Here is a 21,053-nt window from a genome sequence, read left to right on the forward strand (position 1 = left end):
AAGTGGGTAGGAATTCGAGGTATGTGTATTGACCAAAAATGATTGTAATTGACCCCTGCAGCCAAAAATATGTTTTTTAGAACGATTTGAAATTTTTTTATTTAACTTTTGAACTTTATAACGAAACCTCAATCAACAAATTGATATTCTTAATTTTCTTCTTATTTTGGCCTCTAGAATCTCCCATTAAAATTTTCCCCAGGGGCGGTCGATCACCCTGTATGTCATTCTTGTCCAATTTAATCCTATATACTTGCAAACTATCGAAACGTGGGACCACGGCTGAATACCTTGAGAAAACGAAGTCTAAAATTTGACCATTAAAACGGGACGATCCCTTAATGATAATAATACAGTTGCATACCGAGGCGGCGTAAAAGTCCGACGACTTTATTATCGATTAGCGAGTCCGACGGAATAAAAGTTCGCTCGCGCGAAAGAACGTTTGAAATTCCGCGCGAGGATATCGTAAAAGTTTCTATAAGCCATTAAGGGACGTCCGGTCAATGGGGAAAAAGTTTCGCCCTGGATGATGTAGAGTCGTTCGACGGAAGCGCTGCCACGTGTCGTGGGAAAAGGCTACGGCGCGAATTCGATATACCCTTTAATCTGCGGCGCAAAGTGGTCCTCGTGTCCAGAAATAATTTTTACCTTGCGGGAGGGCGGGCGAGGGTGACCGATGGTGCCCCGGGTCCCTTCGACGTGCACCTCCGATAGTTCGAACTCGTGCGTTCTGCAAAAATTGCGAAAATCCGTGTCCCACGGGCGGCATCCTCTCTGCTCGCCTCGTTAACGAAACAGGATAGCGGTTGACATGTGTTAGACGTGGAAATTTCAACAGGGTATACCCGCCCCGTGCATCGTCTCATGCGAGAAGTAATAATTAGCACCGTGCACCGTCGCAAAAAGGGAACACTGTCCGGGGGCTCCAAACTTCCACAGAGAAAATTCTCGCTTTATTAAATTTCACCTTCGGGTCCGTCGATCCGACGGTGTACTCAAAAGCAATTTTATCTCCCATCCTCGTTAGTATACGCCGCCGTGTACTAATACTTCAAACGATAATATTTCATTCTCGATGAGATATCGCGAATCGCGTCGACCACCGCGACGTATACCGGGCGCGTTTAAATTCCAACCCCCCTCCGCCCCTTCTGGTACGTTTTTACCGGTAATTGTATTTCCGGTTGAAGCCGGACGCGGTGCTCTTCGAGAAATTAACGATCCTGATTAATGACTCCCGTGATTACTTGTTTGCGGTACGCACTTAAGCTCTTTGTTAGTCCCGACTACCTTAATCTTTTGTTTTATATTATCTATCGTTTTTTAACTTCGAAAAAATTTGTCACGGATGATATTTTCATTCACCGGACCAGGACGAAAATACCGTGATTCCAATCTACCGAAGAGTTTTATTCGAACGATTTTTCATTTTTCGGGGGATTGAATCAGTTGTATCGGAACAACACCGGTGAAACTACGGATTCGATCTCGAGCGTGTATCGGTCGACGAGACGCGGAAGCCGCACGTACGTACCACGTAATGGCAAATTGACTATCGATGCGCGCAGTCTGCCAGCCGAATAATAGCCGCAGTTAGGTTTGCACGGGAACAGGGGCCGCGTGCTGGCTTACGCTTCCCCAGAACGATGGAACTTAAGGATTGTGGTTGAAACTGTCTGTAAAGTTGGCTCCACCTTGACTTCGCCCTCCAGGAGCTTTCTGGAACACTACCACCACCACAGGGCACAGGGAGCCGGGGTAGTTCCAGCCATCCTCTACTTTCGGAACGATTCTCTCTGGCTGCATTTACCGGTGGCCCCGTCATGGATATCGGTCGGGCGTAGCGCGGAAAATATTACAGGGACCCCGGCTGGACGGGGCAAAATTCACTTATGCACTTCCGTCACATCGTAAATTGAATCGGGGGAAATGAGGCACGCGATCGCCGGCAACGACGCGGGGATGAGTTTCGTCGTTGCACGAGATGCGTTCGCCGATCAAGGTCACTGCAAAAGTAAGTCAAACAGGACTGATGGAATTACGAGAGCCGCGATTCGGACCCGGGGCTGCTCCGAACCGCCCGCTCACGCTGAACGAAGCCTCTTCAGGCGAATTTCGCCCCGTGATTATCACCGTGGAATTTCCCTCGGAAACTCGGGTAACGTCGCGACATATCCCATCCATCCCATCCCCCCTCGCTCCCATAGTCCTGCACCGGATAAAAAAAACTTCGTACAGACGGATACGTTTTAAAAATTTATGCTGCAATTCCGCCGAGAAGCGCGTGTGCCTTATAATTGCATGTAGAACAAACTCTGTCGGTGGATGGACGTTTATTTGCCGTTGGAAAACAATCCATTAGATGCGAACGTTATGACTGTTGTAGACCCAATTATGTTTGCACGGGAAATACACGATTTTCCTATAAGAACGATAGAATTTTTAATCATCTGTGCTCGGTGCTAAAAATTAGAGAATATTGCTGCTACGAGGAAAAGTGTGGCCGATGATCCAAATTTATAAGATTTAGGTGGCTCTAAAATCAAAATGTAGCCCACTTTTGAAATATTCGCGTAAAATAGATCTCTGCCTCTACTTGCAACGCATAAATAATACTCGAGTCGCGAGAACACGGGTAAATAAAAATTTCAAGACAAAGTAAGATTAAAAAATATAATACCGTTATGTTTATATGATGAGATACAAAGCCTCCGAGCATTTCATTAAAAATTAATTTATTTAGAGAGACAGTACCGACACAGAAGGTGATACATAAATAATATTTTCACTTTGCTCGTGAATTTACGATGCTGAAACGGTAACCTTTTATTCCGCGCAGAGATACAAACGGAAAATAATTTGATTCGATAATCAACGGTTTTATTCCCGAGGTTCTTAAGGTCTGATATTTCAACGCTCCCCAAGGAAAACTTTCTCAACGTTTATGACTTCCAAGGCATTCGAGGGTTTCGATATTTTTCAAGAGTTTCGAGACTTCTCGAGACACTTGCGAGTTTCGGGATTTTCTAGGCTCGACGAGGAGCTTCTGTTTTCAAATAATAGTCCGAAGCTATACGCGTCCTCCCGGGCGTACGAGAATATTATTCGCGAATGTCGCGCAAAATTTTCAAGTCAGGGATTCGAATGTTGTCGCGCGCCGGACGTTTAACTTCGTATATTTGTATTTTACGACCGATCCTCGTGTTTGTCGAAGCACAGTTTCGAAACTGCTGCGTGTGGAAGTGTTTAACGATGGCCGTGTAAGCACACGAGCGGTCAAGATGTACCGAAACCGTCGCGCGACTCCCTAATCTCGCTAGAGATTCGCAGTGTTTCTCATAGATTCAATTATGACACTGGGTTAGGTTACCGTGCATGCATAGCGCTGGAAATTCCCCGGGAGTTCGAAGATCCTCCAGTTCCACGGGTACCGAAGTTATCTGGCTGCAGTGAAGCTTGCAGCCATTGATAAAAGATCAGTCGCGAAAGAAAATATTTATTCGCGGTACGAATTCGTTGCATCAATAGGATGTGTTTATGCTTTATACCATCGTTTGTTGCATTATATTCTTGACAACGTGCATCGGTGAAGCGGAAACTCGAACGTAATAAAATAATACTGGGTTGGGTCAACAATTTCTTGCGAATTTTGACGATACTTGTTTTTATAAATGGAGAACTTAAAAAAAAAAAAACTATTATAAATCACATTTAATTTTGATCGATAAATCGTGTCGATTGATTGACGTTGACTGAGGAGACGTACAGAATAAATAAAGCGCACACGCGTGTTTAATAATAATTTTCCGTGTACCTACTGTGCTACGTAGGATGCGCGCGAGTTTCGGGCACAGAAATAGCTTGACGAAAATTATGTTGAGAGGAGAATTCTTGCGGTTATTGTTGACCGTTCGCCGTAATAGATATAGTTACATGCATCGTCCCACCGATAGAACAATGCGCAAACTGCCTGTTCGTAATAACCAACAATTTAGTGTATTATACCAATGTTGGTCGGACTTGGGGAAATCAATGAACGGTGCCCGGGAAAACTTATCAGAACGCATGAAATTTCAATTAACGTTCGACGTCAAAAATATGCGTCCAACGTGTTCCTCGGTCGCGGAGATACTGGAAACAAATGTCTCTGACGCGTACGAATCGATATAACCGGGGCACCGTCAACTTTACGCGCAATACCGTCGGCCAAAAACGGATCTCCGCCGCTAACAGCGATATGTTAATTCGCCGTAGAGTCGGTTAGAGATGACGATTAGAATCAGGGGTTGGAAAAGCAGGTCAGCCTCCTAAATAGAGGCGAAACTAGTCAGAAAAAGGTTACATACATCCGTAAAGAGGCTTAGAGGCGATAACCTGGCACATGGGACCGCAGCCACTTTGCAAGACCGTGAAATCCTTGTTTCTCCCTCTCGCCGTGAACGGAGTCGAGGGTTTCATCCAGTATGTAAGCGTCGAGTACGCTTCTACTGTTCGTTTCGTTGATCCCTTGGTAATAAGACCCGATGGATCCCTACCGGGGCTCGTCTGCTCGTTCAATTTTTCTATATCCGAGCGCTCGAAACCGTTAACGATTCAAATTCTTTAATTTTATACGGTAAATTCAGTAGATCTTGTAAAAATACTACGTATTTAAAAGAAACAGACGCTTCGAGTACGATCAAACATTTCCTGCTATTCCGAAGCATACACTTTGACTTTCCTAAACCTATTATCGGAACGAAATTTGTCTCCCTATTAGTTCGCGTAATCGACTTTCCTCCATACTCGATTATCATCTTTGAATTTTTTCTTTCGTAGGAAACTAATGACGTTACACGGTTACGCCGCGCGGGCGTATTATTATTATATCGAATAAAATAAATAACGAGCCCGTCGATCGATGATTCGCGTAGGTACGATGCGGCGAAATCGATGCCGCGAACGTATCAACCGTAGCAACATAGAAATAGGCCATTATGGGTTCTAATACAATAATATGTCAAGTACGCGGCGAATTATCGGCATATCTACGCCGCACGAGCGTAATGCACTGGCAGAGCGTGCACAAGTCGTACCCGGCAGAATCCACCAATAATTGCCAGAGGGAATCCCCCGTCGGAAAATTCGAGATACAAACGCGATTGCGTTTGAGCAGACGCACCACGGTGGAATTACTGTCGCCGAAGTAGCGGGAGTCTGCGTCTAAGCGGACCGCTTAGGAGTCAGATTCCGAAAGGATCAGACGCGATGGGAGCCGGGGTTAAAACCCCGTCGGGGTCGGAGGTAGAGCAGAAAATACGAAGGACGAAAACGAAAGAGTGAGAGACGCGAGTTATGCGCTACAAGCGGAACCAACACAGGAAGCTCATTAAGTTGCACCCCGCGGCTGGGCCGTGCACAGAGAGATACACCAGGTGCCCTTTTACCCCCTTCGCTCGTCGCGCCGCCACCTGTTCGGGGGGATGGTCTGTTGTTTGCCCCGATGCGCGAACGCACGCCTCCTACGCATTCAGTGTCACCTTCGTTAGGCGACATTGAGAAAAAATTATGATAATGACGATCGCGCCCGAGGGTATTCCCGCGCCGCGCTTTCTCCAGATTCCTCGGCCTTTCTCTGCCTCTGTTTCCCCGTTAATGCCGGGCTCCTCTAACCCCGGCTGCGACGAAACCCTCGCCAAAGCGGGGATCGCTCGGGCGAATAAAATTTCGAACAACGGTACAAGAAACCGTATCGCGAACCACCTGCTATAAATAAGCCGCGAACGTTTCACGCTCGCGACGCTACCAACGTCGACGAATCGCTACCAAAGATCTCCGTTCCGCGTGAATCGCAGGTGCATCGACGGATCTGTGTTCTGACTCGCGTAATTTTTAGGACACAGAAGCGTATCAAACGCTCACGTAATGATTTATACGTGCAAATACATACGCACAAATGTGACGCGAAGAATATTTTTTCAGGACGAGAGAAACTAATTGTTTGCTGAATTTATCAGTAGCGATTTTCTAAATTCATTGATAATACGAAACGTATTCTTTTAGATAGTAATTTTTAAAGAAATATTTATATCCCAATGTTTTTTTAAGTCGCCAAGTTTTCATTCAGAGAATACAAATAAGAGGTTTGTCAGGGATGAACAAGTTTCATTGAAGCAGAAGACAAGGTTGAGCAGTAAGGTTGTTTTTTAGCCTGACCCTGAGAGGGTGTGATTACGTGTAATTAAACTGTACGAAGGTTGCAATTTTGTTGAAGCAAGCGAGAGATTGTGGCGTCGGAGATTATAACAGTGGGTGGCAGTATAAGAGTAACAACCGCGAGATTTAACGGTGCGATGAATAGGTACAGCTAAGTCATTAGCATGTCTAGTAGGAATTGAAGGATTGAGGCGAGGTTGTGAATTGAATAGGAGTAGTTCACGGAGATATGGAGGATGATAGTGTTTTGTGGTTAAGACAACAGAGGTGTAGCACCAACGTTGGTGGAGAGGAAATGTAATCGTACTTACAAATGCAATATGAGTACCGGAGACAGAAGTTCTGAATACGGTGCATACGATACGAAATCTCGACACTTTGTCAACCGCACACTTTTCGTAAACTGCATGCAATAACATGGCTCGACTTAAACTCCTACAATTTCTGTAATATGAGAATCCATACGAAATATTTAAATAGTACTCGTTGTGTTTTTATGGAACTATTCGAGGCTGGAGTTTTTTGAGTTGTTTAGTTCCCGATGGTTATAAAAATAATATAGAATAAAACTATTGCGTGTATAATTGAGAGAGACATAATTTTTGGAGAAGTTTGCCCAAGAAGAATGGTATGGATATAAATTACGTTTATTGTGATCGAACCGATTGACTTGGGAAACGGAATAATGATAGAATGTTTCCATTGAATGGGAAATATAGCTGTCGATAGCAAGGTATTATAAAGGTGAAATTCAGAGTCTGAGCAGAAGGATATGGATAGTAATATCATGTGTCCTGAGGTATCATACGAGCCAGAAGACGCGAGTTTAGTATATCTGAGAGCTTTGTACAGACCACCTAGTGCGATCGGTTGAAAATTGAATGTAAAACGACTATTGTAATTCAAGTACGTGTTTGTTACGTTAGAAATGGAGATAGGAAATAGCGATACTCATCAAAATTATACGTTAGCTTTAAAAATACACTATTGTTGATCGTATCGATGTTAAATTGAGAGTCTTGATATAAAAATGCAATATTGGCGAAATGTTCTTCGGAGTAATAAGCGTAATAAAACTGGATGCATTTCGAGGACTTCCATTTAGTGGAATAATACAGAATATAATAAACAGAAAGTTTGGTAAAATGTGGGCTCAACTTCGGTACGTTTTACGCGAAAGAATAATAAAACAAAATTGTATGCATTCGTTGTTGTTTTCCTGTTACCGTTTCGCTGTTTTACAAACTGATTGCCTATCTTTGCTAGAAAAAACTGCTAGAAATATTCGATGCGGGCCGGTGTTTTCAAGAGAATAGACTAAAATGATGCAAACGTGCTTGCTGTATTCAACTTAATACTAAGTGTACCCGTAGCGAGCACCAATTTATTATTTATGAAATATAATCTACGTTAAAGAGAAACAAATACAAATTATATGTCGAGGAGCCACCTAACAAAACCTTTTTTGTTCCGATAAATCGACATACCAAAATAAAATTACTTACACAACGAAGTAATGTAGCAAAGTGTTAAAGTGCAAAATTATAAAAGCAAAATTCGTGCATGTACCTTACGCAACATGTAATATTTCGCTTACAAAGTAGTCTAGAGAAAAAAATATGTAAAAATTTTAGATGGTATAAAACATTTAAGTAATGTTAACATTTAGAGGATTACGTGCCCATTAATGTTTCGAAAGCTCTTTCTTTTCACGTGTACAGAACCCGTAGTAATAGGTTATTCAACGGACAATTTTAATAGCGATATTAATTAACTAATAGCGAGGCCATAATAGAACAGATCGTAAATCAAACCGAACGTCGTGAAGGTACAATACGAATTGAATTTATAGTGTACAAAAGTGAATATCCATCCAGATATAATTATCGTTGCTATTTAGTAGTACGAGTGAGTAACGTGTTCGTCGATATTTACCGTGTAATCAGAAATGTAACGTAATTAACGTAACTAATGATAAACGTGTTAACGGTATCTTGTAACGCTAATTCGTAAGAATGTAAAACATCGATGGAACAGTCTGTGGACGAAATACTATTTCTCGATGTTCGATCGTTCCTTCTCTTTTCCTTTTTTCGACCGAACTAAAAATTAAGCTAAATCCGACCGCTTCAACGTCCCGTCAATTGTCGTAGCTTCAGCTTCTATTTCTCTTCGTCCCCAAAAAACAACTTCTACCCTACCGTTGCTCGAAGATAAATCTACGCGTTGCCAGTGGCGGGAAAAAAACGAGGCGCGAGCGCAATAATTACCGACGCCCGTCGAAGTATTGAATACTGGCCGATGCCGAAAGGTTATAGGTACAACCAATAACATCTAACGGGGAACGGTATCATCAGTCAATCTGCTGGCACGGCATGTTTATTACAGGCGCGAGTTACTGTCGGTGGAACAAATGCCCCTACCGAACGGGAAGCCACTCTACCCAAACCTGTCCATTATTCCTGTCGCTCACTTTCGTCACATTCCCTCTATAACATCCCTCGTCGCGACGCGTCGTACAGAACCAGCAACTATATTGAAAAAGATACGAGAAGACGGTTCAATTTTCTCTGCACGGGAACGCGGTTAATTAAGCAAGAACCTCACGGTTTAAGGTTCTCCGGAGCACGTCGAAAAAACACGGTAACAGCCGGAAATAGGAAGGGAAACGTTCGGAACTCCCAAGTTAAAATACAAATTTTCGAAAAAAGCGGTTTCCATCGCTCGACGATTCAAACTATCGGGGCCTCCGATCTCTCGAAACACAAATTTTTAGTTTTATGCGGGGCGTAACAATTCTTTTTTTTTGCGACGAGTATAAAAAATGGCGATTCTCGAACATTGTACTTTATATGATCACATTCATCGGCTCGAAACTGGAACTTCTCAAAGGATTTAAGTTGCATAACGATGCAACGATAAAAGGGATTTGTAAATGATCGTAAAAGGATTCGTAAGACGATCGAATATAGGGTGGACCGAAAACCGCGATACAAGGAAGGAGCTGATTCTACGGTTCGGAATATATTCCGATGGTAGAATCTTTCTCATATGAAATTTTACTCGTAAAATATGTAAATGCTTGTGGCACGATTCGTATGGAGCACTTTTTGAAATAACACATCGCCTTATTTCGCGGTTGCTTCATTTTTCGACTGCGATCGCGTTATCTTTTTTAATGAAATAACTTTGGAAATAATAGTTCTGCGCGTGAAATTATTAAATACTGGGAAAATACGATATTCCGGAATTCTTAAATCACTTTGTGCAATTAAAATAATGAAGTAATAATGATTTAAAGATATAAAAACGTAAATAGAACGTGGATATTTTGCGTATTTATAACGTCGAATCTATAAAGAATTCAATAGGTTCGGTACAACGAAAATATTATGTTACGCGAGAATACACTAACATTTTGTTTGCAAACAATAAATTTTAGGTGGGCGATCAAATATTTATTCATTATGTAAACGATAATATCTATTGTTTCAAAGCTTATTTGAAATAAATACCTGTTATATCGAAACAAATTTGAAACAGCTATTATATTAAACAATGAATTAACTTCGTTATTCGAAGTAAATCGATATTTCGATTATTCCAAAACAATGTCGCGGGAAATAAAAGGCTGAAACGTTACTTCCAATGGTTATTTCTTATTTATATTTGAAATAAAAATTTTTTTCTCGGGGTCTGGCGCAAAATAAACTATGTAGTCGTGTTGCAACAATCATAACAATGATCTGTTACGTCGAGTTTAGCCAAGTGCACTCATATTCGGCGTTCGATAACGAAGCTTTATAGGAAGAAAATTTATTCTATCGTTTCAACCGATGTTTGAGGCGTAACTACACCCCCGTCCCTCCACCCTTTCACGTTTTTGAACCCACCCCCTTTACGCGTTCGATGCACGAATTCTTTTCCGATCGTTTACAAAAATCCTTTTTATCGCTGCATCGTTACGCAATTTAGAAACATCGTAATACTCGATGAAATTAAAATACCTCTTAATTGGAGAACGGGCCGTGCGCGTAAAACGGCCAATTTTGAAACAGAGAAAAAAAAAACCCCCCCGGTTCGTTCTTTTATTTCACGAATGATTTTTAAAGCTTTTACGTAATCGTCCCGCTTCCTCTTTTTTAAATGGCTCGGAATTTTTCTATCGCGTTTTAATGCCTATTCTACGCGCAAATGCAACGTCGCGACGCGTTCTCGTTCGATCCCCAGATTACGTATAATTTATAATATATGCATCTTATCAAGGAATTTAAGCAACACGGTTCATTGTTAATAAACTAAGCCTGATTTACGGCGCGTGTCGTAAAGAAAACTGGCTTAAATTCGAAAGTAATTACCCGGATGGAGGCAGATTCTGAAAAAAAGGGGCGCTGGCGTAAATCACGATACATTAAGGGTAACTGTGGTAAACTACAAGGTATTAGAACGGGTATTTGAAAGTTGGAAACTTCTGCTCGCTACATTTTGTCCAGTTCGATCTTCCTAATGAATTACTTGACCAAACTTTCGACGTTCTTCTATAAAAACACAGACAAAAAATATGGAAATATTTGTCAAATAACACAATGGACGTCTAACGCGCGCGGAATTTTTCGAACTTGTAGTTATTTATGTAAATATACTCGTCACGCTGCGCGGCGCGGTTCGAGTTTTGGAACTCTGGTATACTCTTATATTTCAAATTTCATGCAAACCTAAAAACTATTTCTGATTTTTAACTTTAAAAATCAGTGAATAAGACTGATTGAAATTTACTTTCGTAACGCTACTATAATACAGTGGTTATTGCATCGATATCGATAGAACCTCGTACAATCGAATTAACAGCGCGCAAGAACAATGTAAATCGAAAAATTGCAGTTCCGTATTGAGGAATACCTAGGAACCTTCTATTTTGATTGCACAGTGGAGGGATAAGATATCTGTTTCGCATACACACACATCCACGAAGGAAATGAGATTTGCTATGCATAGAAAAATAAACTGAGCCTTGTTCCCATTTCCCGTTACAACTATATAAAATCCAATAGGCGTTCGACAGAGTACATAACGGCGTTCGAAGAAGTATTCGTCCGTTCGAATGGAAATTTGAAATTTTTTACCCCGCGCCGCGAGACGCCGTCGTAATTAAACAAAGAGCGCCGGACGCGTATTCACCCCGCCCTCTCCATCGCGTTGATCTCAAAGTCTCGCGACTTGTCGAAATTCCCCCAGCTAATTATTTCCGAAGTCGTTTTATTCTGACGCTACACGAGGAACAGACAGAAAAAGGGGTGGGGATAACGGAAACACCGCACCAGTTTTATTTAATTCAATCTTTAAAAGTTTTAACTAAGGAGGACTTCGCAGACATCGGTTACCGCCACCCTCTAACCCTCCCCCCCATTTCTGTCTCTCTTTCCCACCCTCGCTCTTCTATTCTCTCGTCCTCACCAACCCTTTCCTCCCTCCCCTCCCCCCCTCTCCTTACGACCTCGCACTTCCACTATCCTCGCGACATTGCCCGAATTTTGAACATTAGTTTGCGAACCATTTAGCACAACTACTCGGTCCTCTGCGAGCGCACTTCGAATCACGGCACATACATCGGCCGTGCAGCTTAAACCGCAATGCTTAGTACCGTAGCACTCGCAGTGCAGTCATTGTACATTATGCTCCGCGTAGTCTTCATCCCCCTTCTGGAGCGTATAACAGCGTTCCACGAGTCATGTGCGAAGATAATTAGGAGAAAAAAGCAATTACACACTTTCAGCGACGTTACCGCGAATTGAAGCAACTTCGCGAAAAGGAAGAATGTTCATTTTTCATGAGACTTACACTCTGTTCGACGCACGAGACAGTTCACCGACTGCTTGGACAAATTTTCAACCATTACATACCGCGAAACGTGACCCCTGTTTTGAGAGTTCCTCCGAGAAAACAGTATTTATTTCGATTAACCTTTATCTGTCTTTTTTCATTTTCTACTTGCAAAATTCCGTCGATACAATTGCTCTTTTTAAAATGTGAAATAATTTAAACTAAGTTAGTTTGCAGCCGTAAGAAGAGTAGTGTGGTCGTAAAAGGAAATTCATATCTTCTCGATGAAGTTGTTCGTTATTTGAATAATCTAATTGATGTTTAGTATGCCCATCTTTGGCCTTGATTAAACATTCTATGCCAGGGATGGTGAACCTATGGCACGTGGCCCAAGATGGCACGCGACACCATTCGATTTGAACGCAACCGAATACTAAATAATATTTAAATTAGTGCATAAATCTCTGAAAATAATGTTATCTCGTTAATCTCGTTAATCTCGCTAATCTCGTTAATGTTATCGTTATCGATTAATAATTGTGTGCGGTTAATCCAATTATAATTCGTATAATAGTTAATAAAATGTTAATCTACCAAAATTGGTTCTAAAATATCTTCGAATTCGCCAGTGACCATATTAATATGGCGATGTTTGTAGATTTTAATGTTACGAGATAGCAATCTGTACATGCAGAAATTGGCATACAATTTCACGAATCCGTTTCGAGTTTCAGGCATGGAAAATATGTACGAAGCATATTAATAAACCGTCTCCCTTTAAGAGCCATTCAACATTGCACAGTGTGATAGCGAAATGTAAACGATCATAGTTAGGTACCGAATAACGATCAAAATGATAGCAGTGACTCTGCCTTTACTAACATGTTCGGCAATCAATGAGACGACATCGAAGCACGTTCCCTTACTCTAGCCCGCTTCGTACATTTCCTCTAAAGTACAATTTTAAAAGGGTATACAAAATATTTGTTGTAACTTCATAAAAGAAGCATTTGGGGATATGATTGTATGACATTTTTTCGTCAGTACGATTAGTACGAAACTGTTTAAGAACACCCTATAATTAGATTACAATTTAAAAATTGAGCAATATTCAAATGTAACAAACTGTACGACGTTAATTCATTCTTCTATGTATAACATTTGATTTAATTACCAAAAATAAAATCCTTCCACCATTTTGAGCAACAAAAGCTATTTGAAAAATATACCAATTCTTTTTCACAAATATTAACCATTGAAAATAATTTTCAAATGAAAATGCTCGCAGATGTAAATTGATAATAGACAATTTATTAGATTAAATTCACGTGTACCGCTTTTACATTTTATATTCCGAACCGTAAAAACACTGCAGCTATCAATTAATCGACACGCTACTTCTTTCCAATATTATAAAGGGGCGCAATTACACGCTGCGCTTAATCGTTTAAAAGTGACATTTACGTTAGTTAATTGAAGCTGGATGCATCATTCCAGAAATATCGAGCATCTTTCGCTACCGAAGAAAATTGGCTTCAATCAAGAGGAAAAGAGAGCTCTTTGCGCTTATGCAAGCTCAATAGTGTCATTAAACCGCGTCCGCGCTCTACAAGTGCTTCATTTTATAAATGATTCTTCCCGAGTCCGAGAAATCTGTCAAGAAATTATTCGAGGCGTATAAATTCCTGTAAAGAATCAAGCTTCCTCTGTCCGCCAGCTTTAAATGCCTCCTAACGATGCAAACTAATTTAAATTCGACGTAAACTCGTCACACGCGTACCGCCGCTTCGAAATCCCGTGCAACACACGGAGGACTTATCTCGATATTTAATTTACAGCGAACAAAAATTTTACGAACTTCTAAAACGTTCGTCTATTCGTTGATTCTGTTCACTTTCCGCGAATGTTTCGCGTCCTCGTTCAAACAAAAGAAATTAACCTTTATCCTCGCTCGAACAGAGGGAACTCGAAAATTAAAAATTTTAATGAAACCGCTCCGTTGTTTTGCCCGTTTGTTAGACCGTTAATATTAAATCTGTTTCTACGCCGTTGCAGCAAAAAGCAATGATAATAAAAAGAAAAAGAAAAAGGGGGAACAATTACTTACCGCGCACCACACGCGTGACGGAGTTTAATATTGAACCGTGTCAGCCAATGACGCGATGATCTGAGCGCATAACTGTTGCTCTTCCCGAGATGATGCTCCGACCAAGCACCAGCACGTACGTGGAGGAGTGCCGCGTACCGTACTAACGGACAGACGGTGCGCGACTGTGCTCCGAAACCCTCGCAATCTCCCTTTTATGGGCTTTCTCACAGCGCGTTCACCCGTACATCGACTCTCGCTACTTGACTGCTCGACCCTTTGCCCCTCATCGGATCGCACATTTTCCAAAAACGCACCCCTGTCGTCCTTGCGAAATTGCATTCCATCGGGCACAATCTCATCTGTGATTTCGAAAATTACAGTTTTCACTAACACGTATCACTGTGTGGTAAAGCGAGTTCTATTTAAGGAGATATTCTAGTCTGAGGCTTTGGAAAAATCAATCTTTAAAACTACCATACGTTCTCATATGAAAAAATTTATGTAACTTAGCAAGGTATGTATAAATAACGGTGCAAAGTGTCAAACTTTTATCTTAAGTAGTTTTTCTTTTATAAAATTTCAAAAATATCCTTGTTTTTCCATGTTTATACTAGATTATTCCCTTTGAAAATATACGTCTAATATAAAAATAAGTAAATAACTTGAAAAACAAGAATACCACCTTAACCTTAGAATAGCATATTTTGTTCAAAATACTACAGAATAAAAAGAATAAATTCAAATTTCTGTGTTTCCAAACAAAAATGATGATTATAAACAACATTGACACAGACAACAGTGATATTAATGAACGAAATAATTAATGTGGTATTCTAAGGTTAAGGAAACTTCGAAATGATTTGAAAATGATTGTTAATAACTTTTTCTGAAAGTTTAAAGTACCTACTAAGAATGTGTTCGTAGAATTTGAAGTCGCAGTTCAAAAGCTTGAGATCTGTAGAGCCATTCCAAGCGGAACATACGCAAGTGGATTCATGGTGCAGCAGAGACCCGCGGAAACCGAGCAAAAATTGGATGTTTACCATCGCCCTGCTCCTCCTTCGAACAAAGTCCAAAAAGTTTTGCGTCCTATATACGAAAACCTCGCATCTGATGACCCGATAAAAGGATGCTTAGACAATGTTCTCTGATAATTCGCCTCGTGGCAGCACTTTTCGTCTGTAAAAATAATCTAAGTCATAGTTTTTCTGTTTCCGCGTCTCTTCGATAAAGGTCACGATTTTCTTAATAGCAGAGGTCATTGAATTTAAATTGATTTCCAAACTAAAATAATGGCTGATGGCAGGGACAATAAATAAATATGTACAACAAACTCACCAAGGTCACTCGGAATTTTCCAGGGAGACAAGGACCGGACGTAGGAACGGAAATGCAACTGAAAAGGAAGGCTTACTGTATAGTATGTCTCTGAAACAACTGACTATTGGTATTTTTCAGCTGTTGATCTACCTTGCACGGATACTCATATCAATTAATAATCCTTTTATTCCTTTTATTTCAGAGCTCTTGAAAAAGAAGTTACAATGCACGCCGCCATTCGGCCATATTGGATGGCGGGAAAATCTTTCTAGCAGCGCCATCTAGTCTTCAATATTTTTGGTTAGAAATTTACATACAACAGTAGGCAAAACGAACAAACGGTGCAAAATATAAGAATGATCTACTGAATAGTTTGAAGGAGGAAAAAAATGATTGAATACCATGGGTCACGTCGATTAAAATGAGAAAAATGTTTTATTTCGTAATTACTATGTACAATAGGAATTCACGTAAAAAAAGTATACGTAAATTTTGTTACGGTAGCTTCCTTTTTGCCGGCTCTTCGTGCACCCTGACTTGAAGCGTGGAACGCGGACCACACTTCCACACGTTGCCATCCTTGTCAAGTATACTCGCGCTCGCCGTGACCTGATATTGTCCACCACCAGTGTTAGTGTTGTTGTTCACATTACCAGTGGTATTCGCACATGCTGTTATCCCCGTTCCCGGACTTCCCAGCGAAAGTAAAAATTCGCAAGCGAAGAATTCGCGATGGGGTATAACGGTTTGTTGCAACTCATTCGCATTCGAATCCTTACGATAAAACATGTTTACGGATATTTTGTAAAATATTATAACAAATGTGAAATTGTTCGACGTTGCGATGCGTCGTAAAGAATCGATTCTTACCTTTTGATCCGAATTGATTTTCGATGGAGGCATGGTGGAAATAGAAATACAAACTGCAGCAACAGAGCGATAAAGAGAAGCTCGCCGGCCATGTCGCAGTACACCTTCAACCTTTAATGCTAGCTGACTACCTTGAGGGACAGATACTGGTTCTCCAAGAACACGAGGTTGTGGTGAAACGGACAACTTAACGCTAGTCGCTTGCAAAGCTTGGAAATAATACCGTGGTATTGGTAATCTCATTTTTCTTCCAGCCAGCAACATGACTTGTGAAATCAAACAGTTTACTCTTGAATGACTGATCGCGGCAGTCTTATTTTCATCTATCCAAAGGGGGGCTAGCCGACGCAATTCCGTGCAGCAACGAGCCAACTGACGCATTTCTACGGTATCGCCAAAATCAAAGTTTACCTCACTTTGATGGTATGTACAGATTCCCGATCCGCCACACACGCGTTCAACGCTACTTGCAAGTAAACGACACATTTCTTGCAATCTATTTACGCGAAGTAAAGGAACTATACGTTACAAACGTAAATTAGACATTTGATATGGATCGGTAAGGGACATCGTGATGCTAATACTTAACAATTGAACGGACAATAAATAAATTTAGAATCTATACACTCGTGAAGGATACGCTTTTATGTTTGCCAATGAACCGGGATCAGCATCGAAAGCTGATTGGTAAAGCTTTTGATAATTTTCTGCACAATTTTTTAATTCTTGAGCCGATTTTCTCAGCTAATGAAAATATATCACTTTAATAATGTTTGGTGACGCTGATGATATATAATAATAATTATAAACAGAAAATGAAATACCTGATGAGTAACACGTCCATACCGTTGAAGATCATCTTTCGTAGCAAGAACCACTGTAACTGCAATAGCAGGTGGTGGTGCCGTGCAAAGAGATCTGAAACAATTATATTTACTTATTTAAATATTTTCAAAGAATTGAAGAATCTATATAATTTGTTTTGTAAATATATTTCATACAATACCTGCATGAATGTAAAAGTTGAACAATTGCTTGGAGAAATTCACAACGGAGTTTCGAATACTCGCTAGCAAACTGTAAACTTCGCAAAGGCGTACTAGCAGCTTTTAATGAAGCACATGCACTTGCATACCGTGCAATAGCTCCGCTTAGCTTCTCCACGATATGTACTCTTGCTTTACTTTCTACTTCTTCTGTTTTTTCCCTGCAAGAGCAAACGACATTTGATAAATGAATACAAATGTGCAAAATGATTGGTACATCAAAAATAAGTAATACACACATAAGGTAGCTTTCAGCTTTTGTAACTAATTCCAAACCAGATAACCAGAAATGTAATTGCTCGGATGCTACTGTTTCTTTTAAGCTTCTAAATATTTGAGTTGCTATAGTGTGATGACCATATCTTGCTGCACTACGTGCAATTCGATACTTCGCCCAACCATCTACGTTTCTAATGACTTCTTCTACCGCTTCCATGCATTCTGTATTCCATTCATAGCCTCCAGCTACCATTTGAAAAAGTAGCGTACATAACATCACCTTTAAAAAGAATTTTATATTATTTTTATTTAACAATTCATTTATATTTCAATTATATTATGTTTACATTACGATCTTACCTTTGCATGCACATGCAAAGTCTGTTTAAGTTTTACCAATATATCTGGTAAAAGGGGAAGTAATGTATTTTCTCCTAAACTTCCAATAGCACCTAAAGCCTCACACAAAGCAACTGCCTGTTTTTCACTTTGACCACTTTCTGTATTAGTATTGAAAAGTGTGCTACCAATAGCATCAACAAATACTGAACAATGACTGGGCTGTGCTCGACACAATTTTACCGTTGAACGTAGACATACTCTTAATTGACGAAGATATTTATCATCCAAAGCTAACAATACAATTAAGGATTCGAGACAAGATACAACATCTTGTATTCCATACGCTGGTAAATCTTCTTCATAGCTATAAACAAAAGATTATTATTTGAACTTTGTATTATTAGGCTTATTCTTCATAAATAATAAGGTACTATTGAATACACACCAGTAACATGCAACTCTGGCTAAAATTGTAATTGCTTTCACTGCAACAAAGGGATTAGGGGAATAACAAGCATTTACACATAAAGATAAAAGAGGATTTCCTTCTTCTCTATTTGCATCACATGTTACTGCACTTTGACTGAGTACCTAAATTGGATAATTTTACGAATTTATTGATAAATTCTCATGTATATAAACATTTTCTTTTTGATTACTGTTTGACAAATAATTGGTAACCTCGATCACATCTAATGTTCGAATGAGGAGATCTTTATTGCCAGCACCATCTTGTAAGAGTGTTGTAGTACTTTCTAAAATATCAAATCAAATAAATCTCTGTTTATATTGTATAAAACAATGCACTTATTTTATTTACCTATTAAATTATTAAGAGCACCTTGCGGCCACAGATGTGCCCCTTTCCTTGCTAAAGTATGTAATAGATACAAAGAATGACGTTTGATAGATAATCTTGGATCATCTTGAAGGTAACGTAAAAGAAGTGCAACTTGTTGTGGAATATCAATTAATGTTGCAGAAGCTAATGTACTTAAAGCACTCAATGTAACTCTAACAAATTCAACTGCTGGATAACTAGCAAGAAGCTCCATGCATAGTTCATTTACCTTTAATAAACTTATACTTCAATAATATTTCAATACACTGAAAGTATATAAAAGTCTTCATGATTTTACATACCATTGAAGCTGTAAAAGTATCATGGTGCATATATTGTAAAATAGGTATAAGTTGTAATTTCATTGATGCTGGTGTTGCTTGACCTCTAATCATGTCAGATATTTTGCTACACATAGAAACAGCAAACAATTTTGATTGTGCAGCAAACATTTGTGCAGCATATATTGCTGCCTCAACTTCAACCGAATCATGAGAGTCTAATGACCTTCTTATACTGTGATGAACCTTTACAAATTAATCCTTTAGTTTAAAGCTTTGATATGTTAGAAGATACACATTAATGAGCATTGATTCTTCACCTGTTGTCTTTCTGGAATAATACCAGCTACACTACCTAATGTACGTAAAGTCAAAGCCCTAGCAACTGGATCATTGGAATGTATCACACTATAAATACGCCTTACAAATTCATCAACATTTAAGATTTTGTCTAGATGCTTTTCACTTTGTTGGCATACTCTAAGGACCCAAACACGTAAAAAATTACTGCCAGTACGAAAAACTTCAGCTAATTTTAATAAGGAAGAATTTATTAATATAGGAAAAGGATATTTCTCAAATAGCCGAGGAAATCGCACTATAGCTTCACATTGTTCTCCAATTTTTGTGGAACGTAGACCTAAAAGAATGCTTTTTAAGAATACATAATCAAAAAATAAAATTTGGAGTAATATTTATTTCAAACGAATGGTAATTAAAAATTGAAACATTATAAATTTTATAGTGCTCTATACTAAAACATGCATCATAAATCAGTATTGAAACTTATTGAAATCCCATATAGTAATACAAATGTGTATCCGACAAGTTCTTTATTAGTACTTTTTATATACATATTTGTCAAATTCTCAATACAATATTTCATTAACACCGTAAAAATATCGATTAAAGGTTAAATTAAAGAATGTAAACACACCTTTGTCTAATTCTATAAGAGCTGTATTTGCATCTTGCTCTGGTTCACCAAGCCCAGTATCATTAAATGCGTTCATTCGCATTCCAATCATTTTGTTTATAAGTTACTTGTCAAAATACATTAAACAAAAATGAAATTAATTTGTGTAACTACATACAACTCTACACAATGTCGCCCAGCGAGGCTAGATTTGGCATAATTGAGTCCTTCAACGGCAACAGTAGAAACGACGAACTTCCTTAGCGTTTAACAGAGTGATGGGAAAGCCGACATATCCTACCATACGAACCACATGTTACGCGAGGTCAGCACTTGACACAACTTTAATTCTAAGTCGATTATACATAAACCTCATCACGAATTTTAAAATTAAAATTCTTTTTATCTTAAAATCCTCCAAAATATAGGCATGAAATTTCAGGGCAACATTTCTAACCTCACATTATATTTTCGGGAAAAAATTTTTTTCTCGAAAGTGTGTAGGATTTCGGGAGTACGTCTATTGACCAAAAATGATTGTAATTGACTCCTACAACCGAAAATAATTTTTTTAAAACGATTTGAAATTTTTTAATGTAATATTTATAATCATTTTAATATTTTTTTAATATTTTTAAAATGTTCCAATTTTATATTATATATTTTGTACATTATTATTATATATATCGAAATATGTATAACTGTAAATATTTTTCGTTGGCAACATGGTCCAAAATCGGTTTTCTACCATCCTCCTTTGCTTACTCCCAAAGCTATGTACATATTTATGCCCCCCTTGAAAGCCACGAGTTAGAATCACTGAATTAAATTATAGACAGTACCCTATGGTTTATATGTACAATATACATACTACAGTACGAGCAACAATTGTTTATTTCAATAAAGTATTAAATTAAGGAAGATGCAGAGAAAGTACAATTAAATTCATTTATTCGATAACTATTGTATATATGACTTTACAAAGTATGTTCAGTTTTTAATTTTTAAATTAAATTACGATATATACAGTGCTCTATAATACTGTAACATTTCTCATAATGATAATATTTTATAGAAATTCATTATTAAGCGTATTTGCTCACTCAATTAT

General features: G+C 39.1%; 2 protein-coding genes across 3 annotated transcripts in view; both read right to left on the minus strand.

Annotated features, from left to right (window-relative positions):
- The window catches only part of LOC143340992 (lachesin), a 42,685-nt gene extending 27,132 nt beyond the window's left edge, over window positions 1–15,553 (minus strand). Inside the window, exons 1-3 of the mRNA XM_076763483.1 lie at window positions 15,446–15,553; window positions 15,015–15,286; window positions 14,126–14,466 (exon numbers count right to left, since the gene is read on the minus strand). The gene's annotated coding sequence lies outside the window, so the exon portion shown is untranslated. The remainder of the gene's footprint in view (window positions 1–14,125; window positions 14,467–15,014; window positions 15,287–15,445) is intronic.
- A 295-nt stretch (window positions 15,554–15,848) lies between these two features.
- Window positions 15,849–20,718, minus strand: Ints7 (Integrator complex subunit 7). Of its 2 annotated transcripts, none has more exons than XM_076763582.1 (13): window positions 19,964–20,718; window positions 19,347–19,666; window positions 19,048–19,272; window positions 18,725–18,974; window positions 18,586–18,659; window positions 18,350–18,495; window positions 17,923–18,268; window positions 17,583–17,842; window positions 17,304–17,504; window positions 17,122–17,215; window positions 16,938–17,041; window positions 16,298–16,793; window positions 15,849–16,201 (listed from the first exon to the last, which is right to left on the minus strand). In XM_076763582.1, exons 1-13 carry the CDS (start codon window positions 20,052–20,054, stop codon window positions 15,923–15,925), a joined length of 2,886 nt encoding a protein of 961 aa, XP_076619697.1. In that variant the 5' UTR covers window positions 20,055–20,718; the 3' UTR covers window positions 15,849–15,922. The 2 variants fall into 2 exon arrangements, with proteins under 2 accessions (XP_076619697.1, XP_076619699.1); XM_076763584.1 differs by having other exon boundaries at window positions 15,850–16,201; window positions 19,347–19,506.
- Window positions 20,719–21,053: the final 335 nt, after the last annotated feature.

The sequence above is a fragment of the Colletes latitarsis genome, chromosome 4, assembly GCF_051014445.1.
Source record: "Colletes latitarsis isolate SP2378_abdomen chromosome 4, iyColLati1, whole genome shotgun sequence".
Classification (NCBI taxonomy): domain Eukaryota; kingdom Metazoa; phylum Arthropoda; class Insecta; order Hymenoptera; family Colletidae; genus Colletes; species Colletes latitarsis.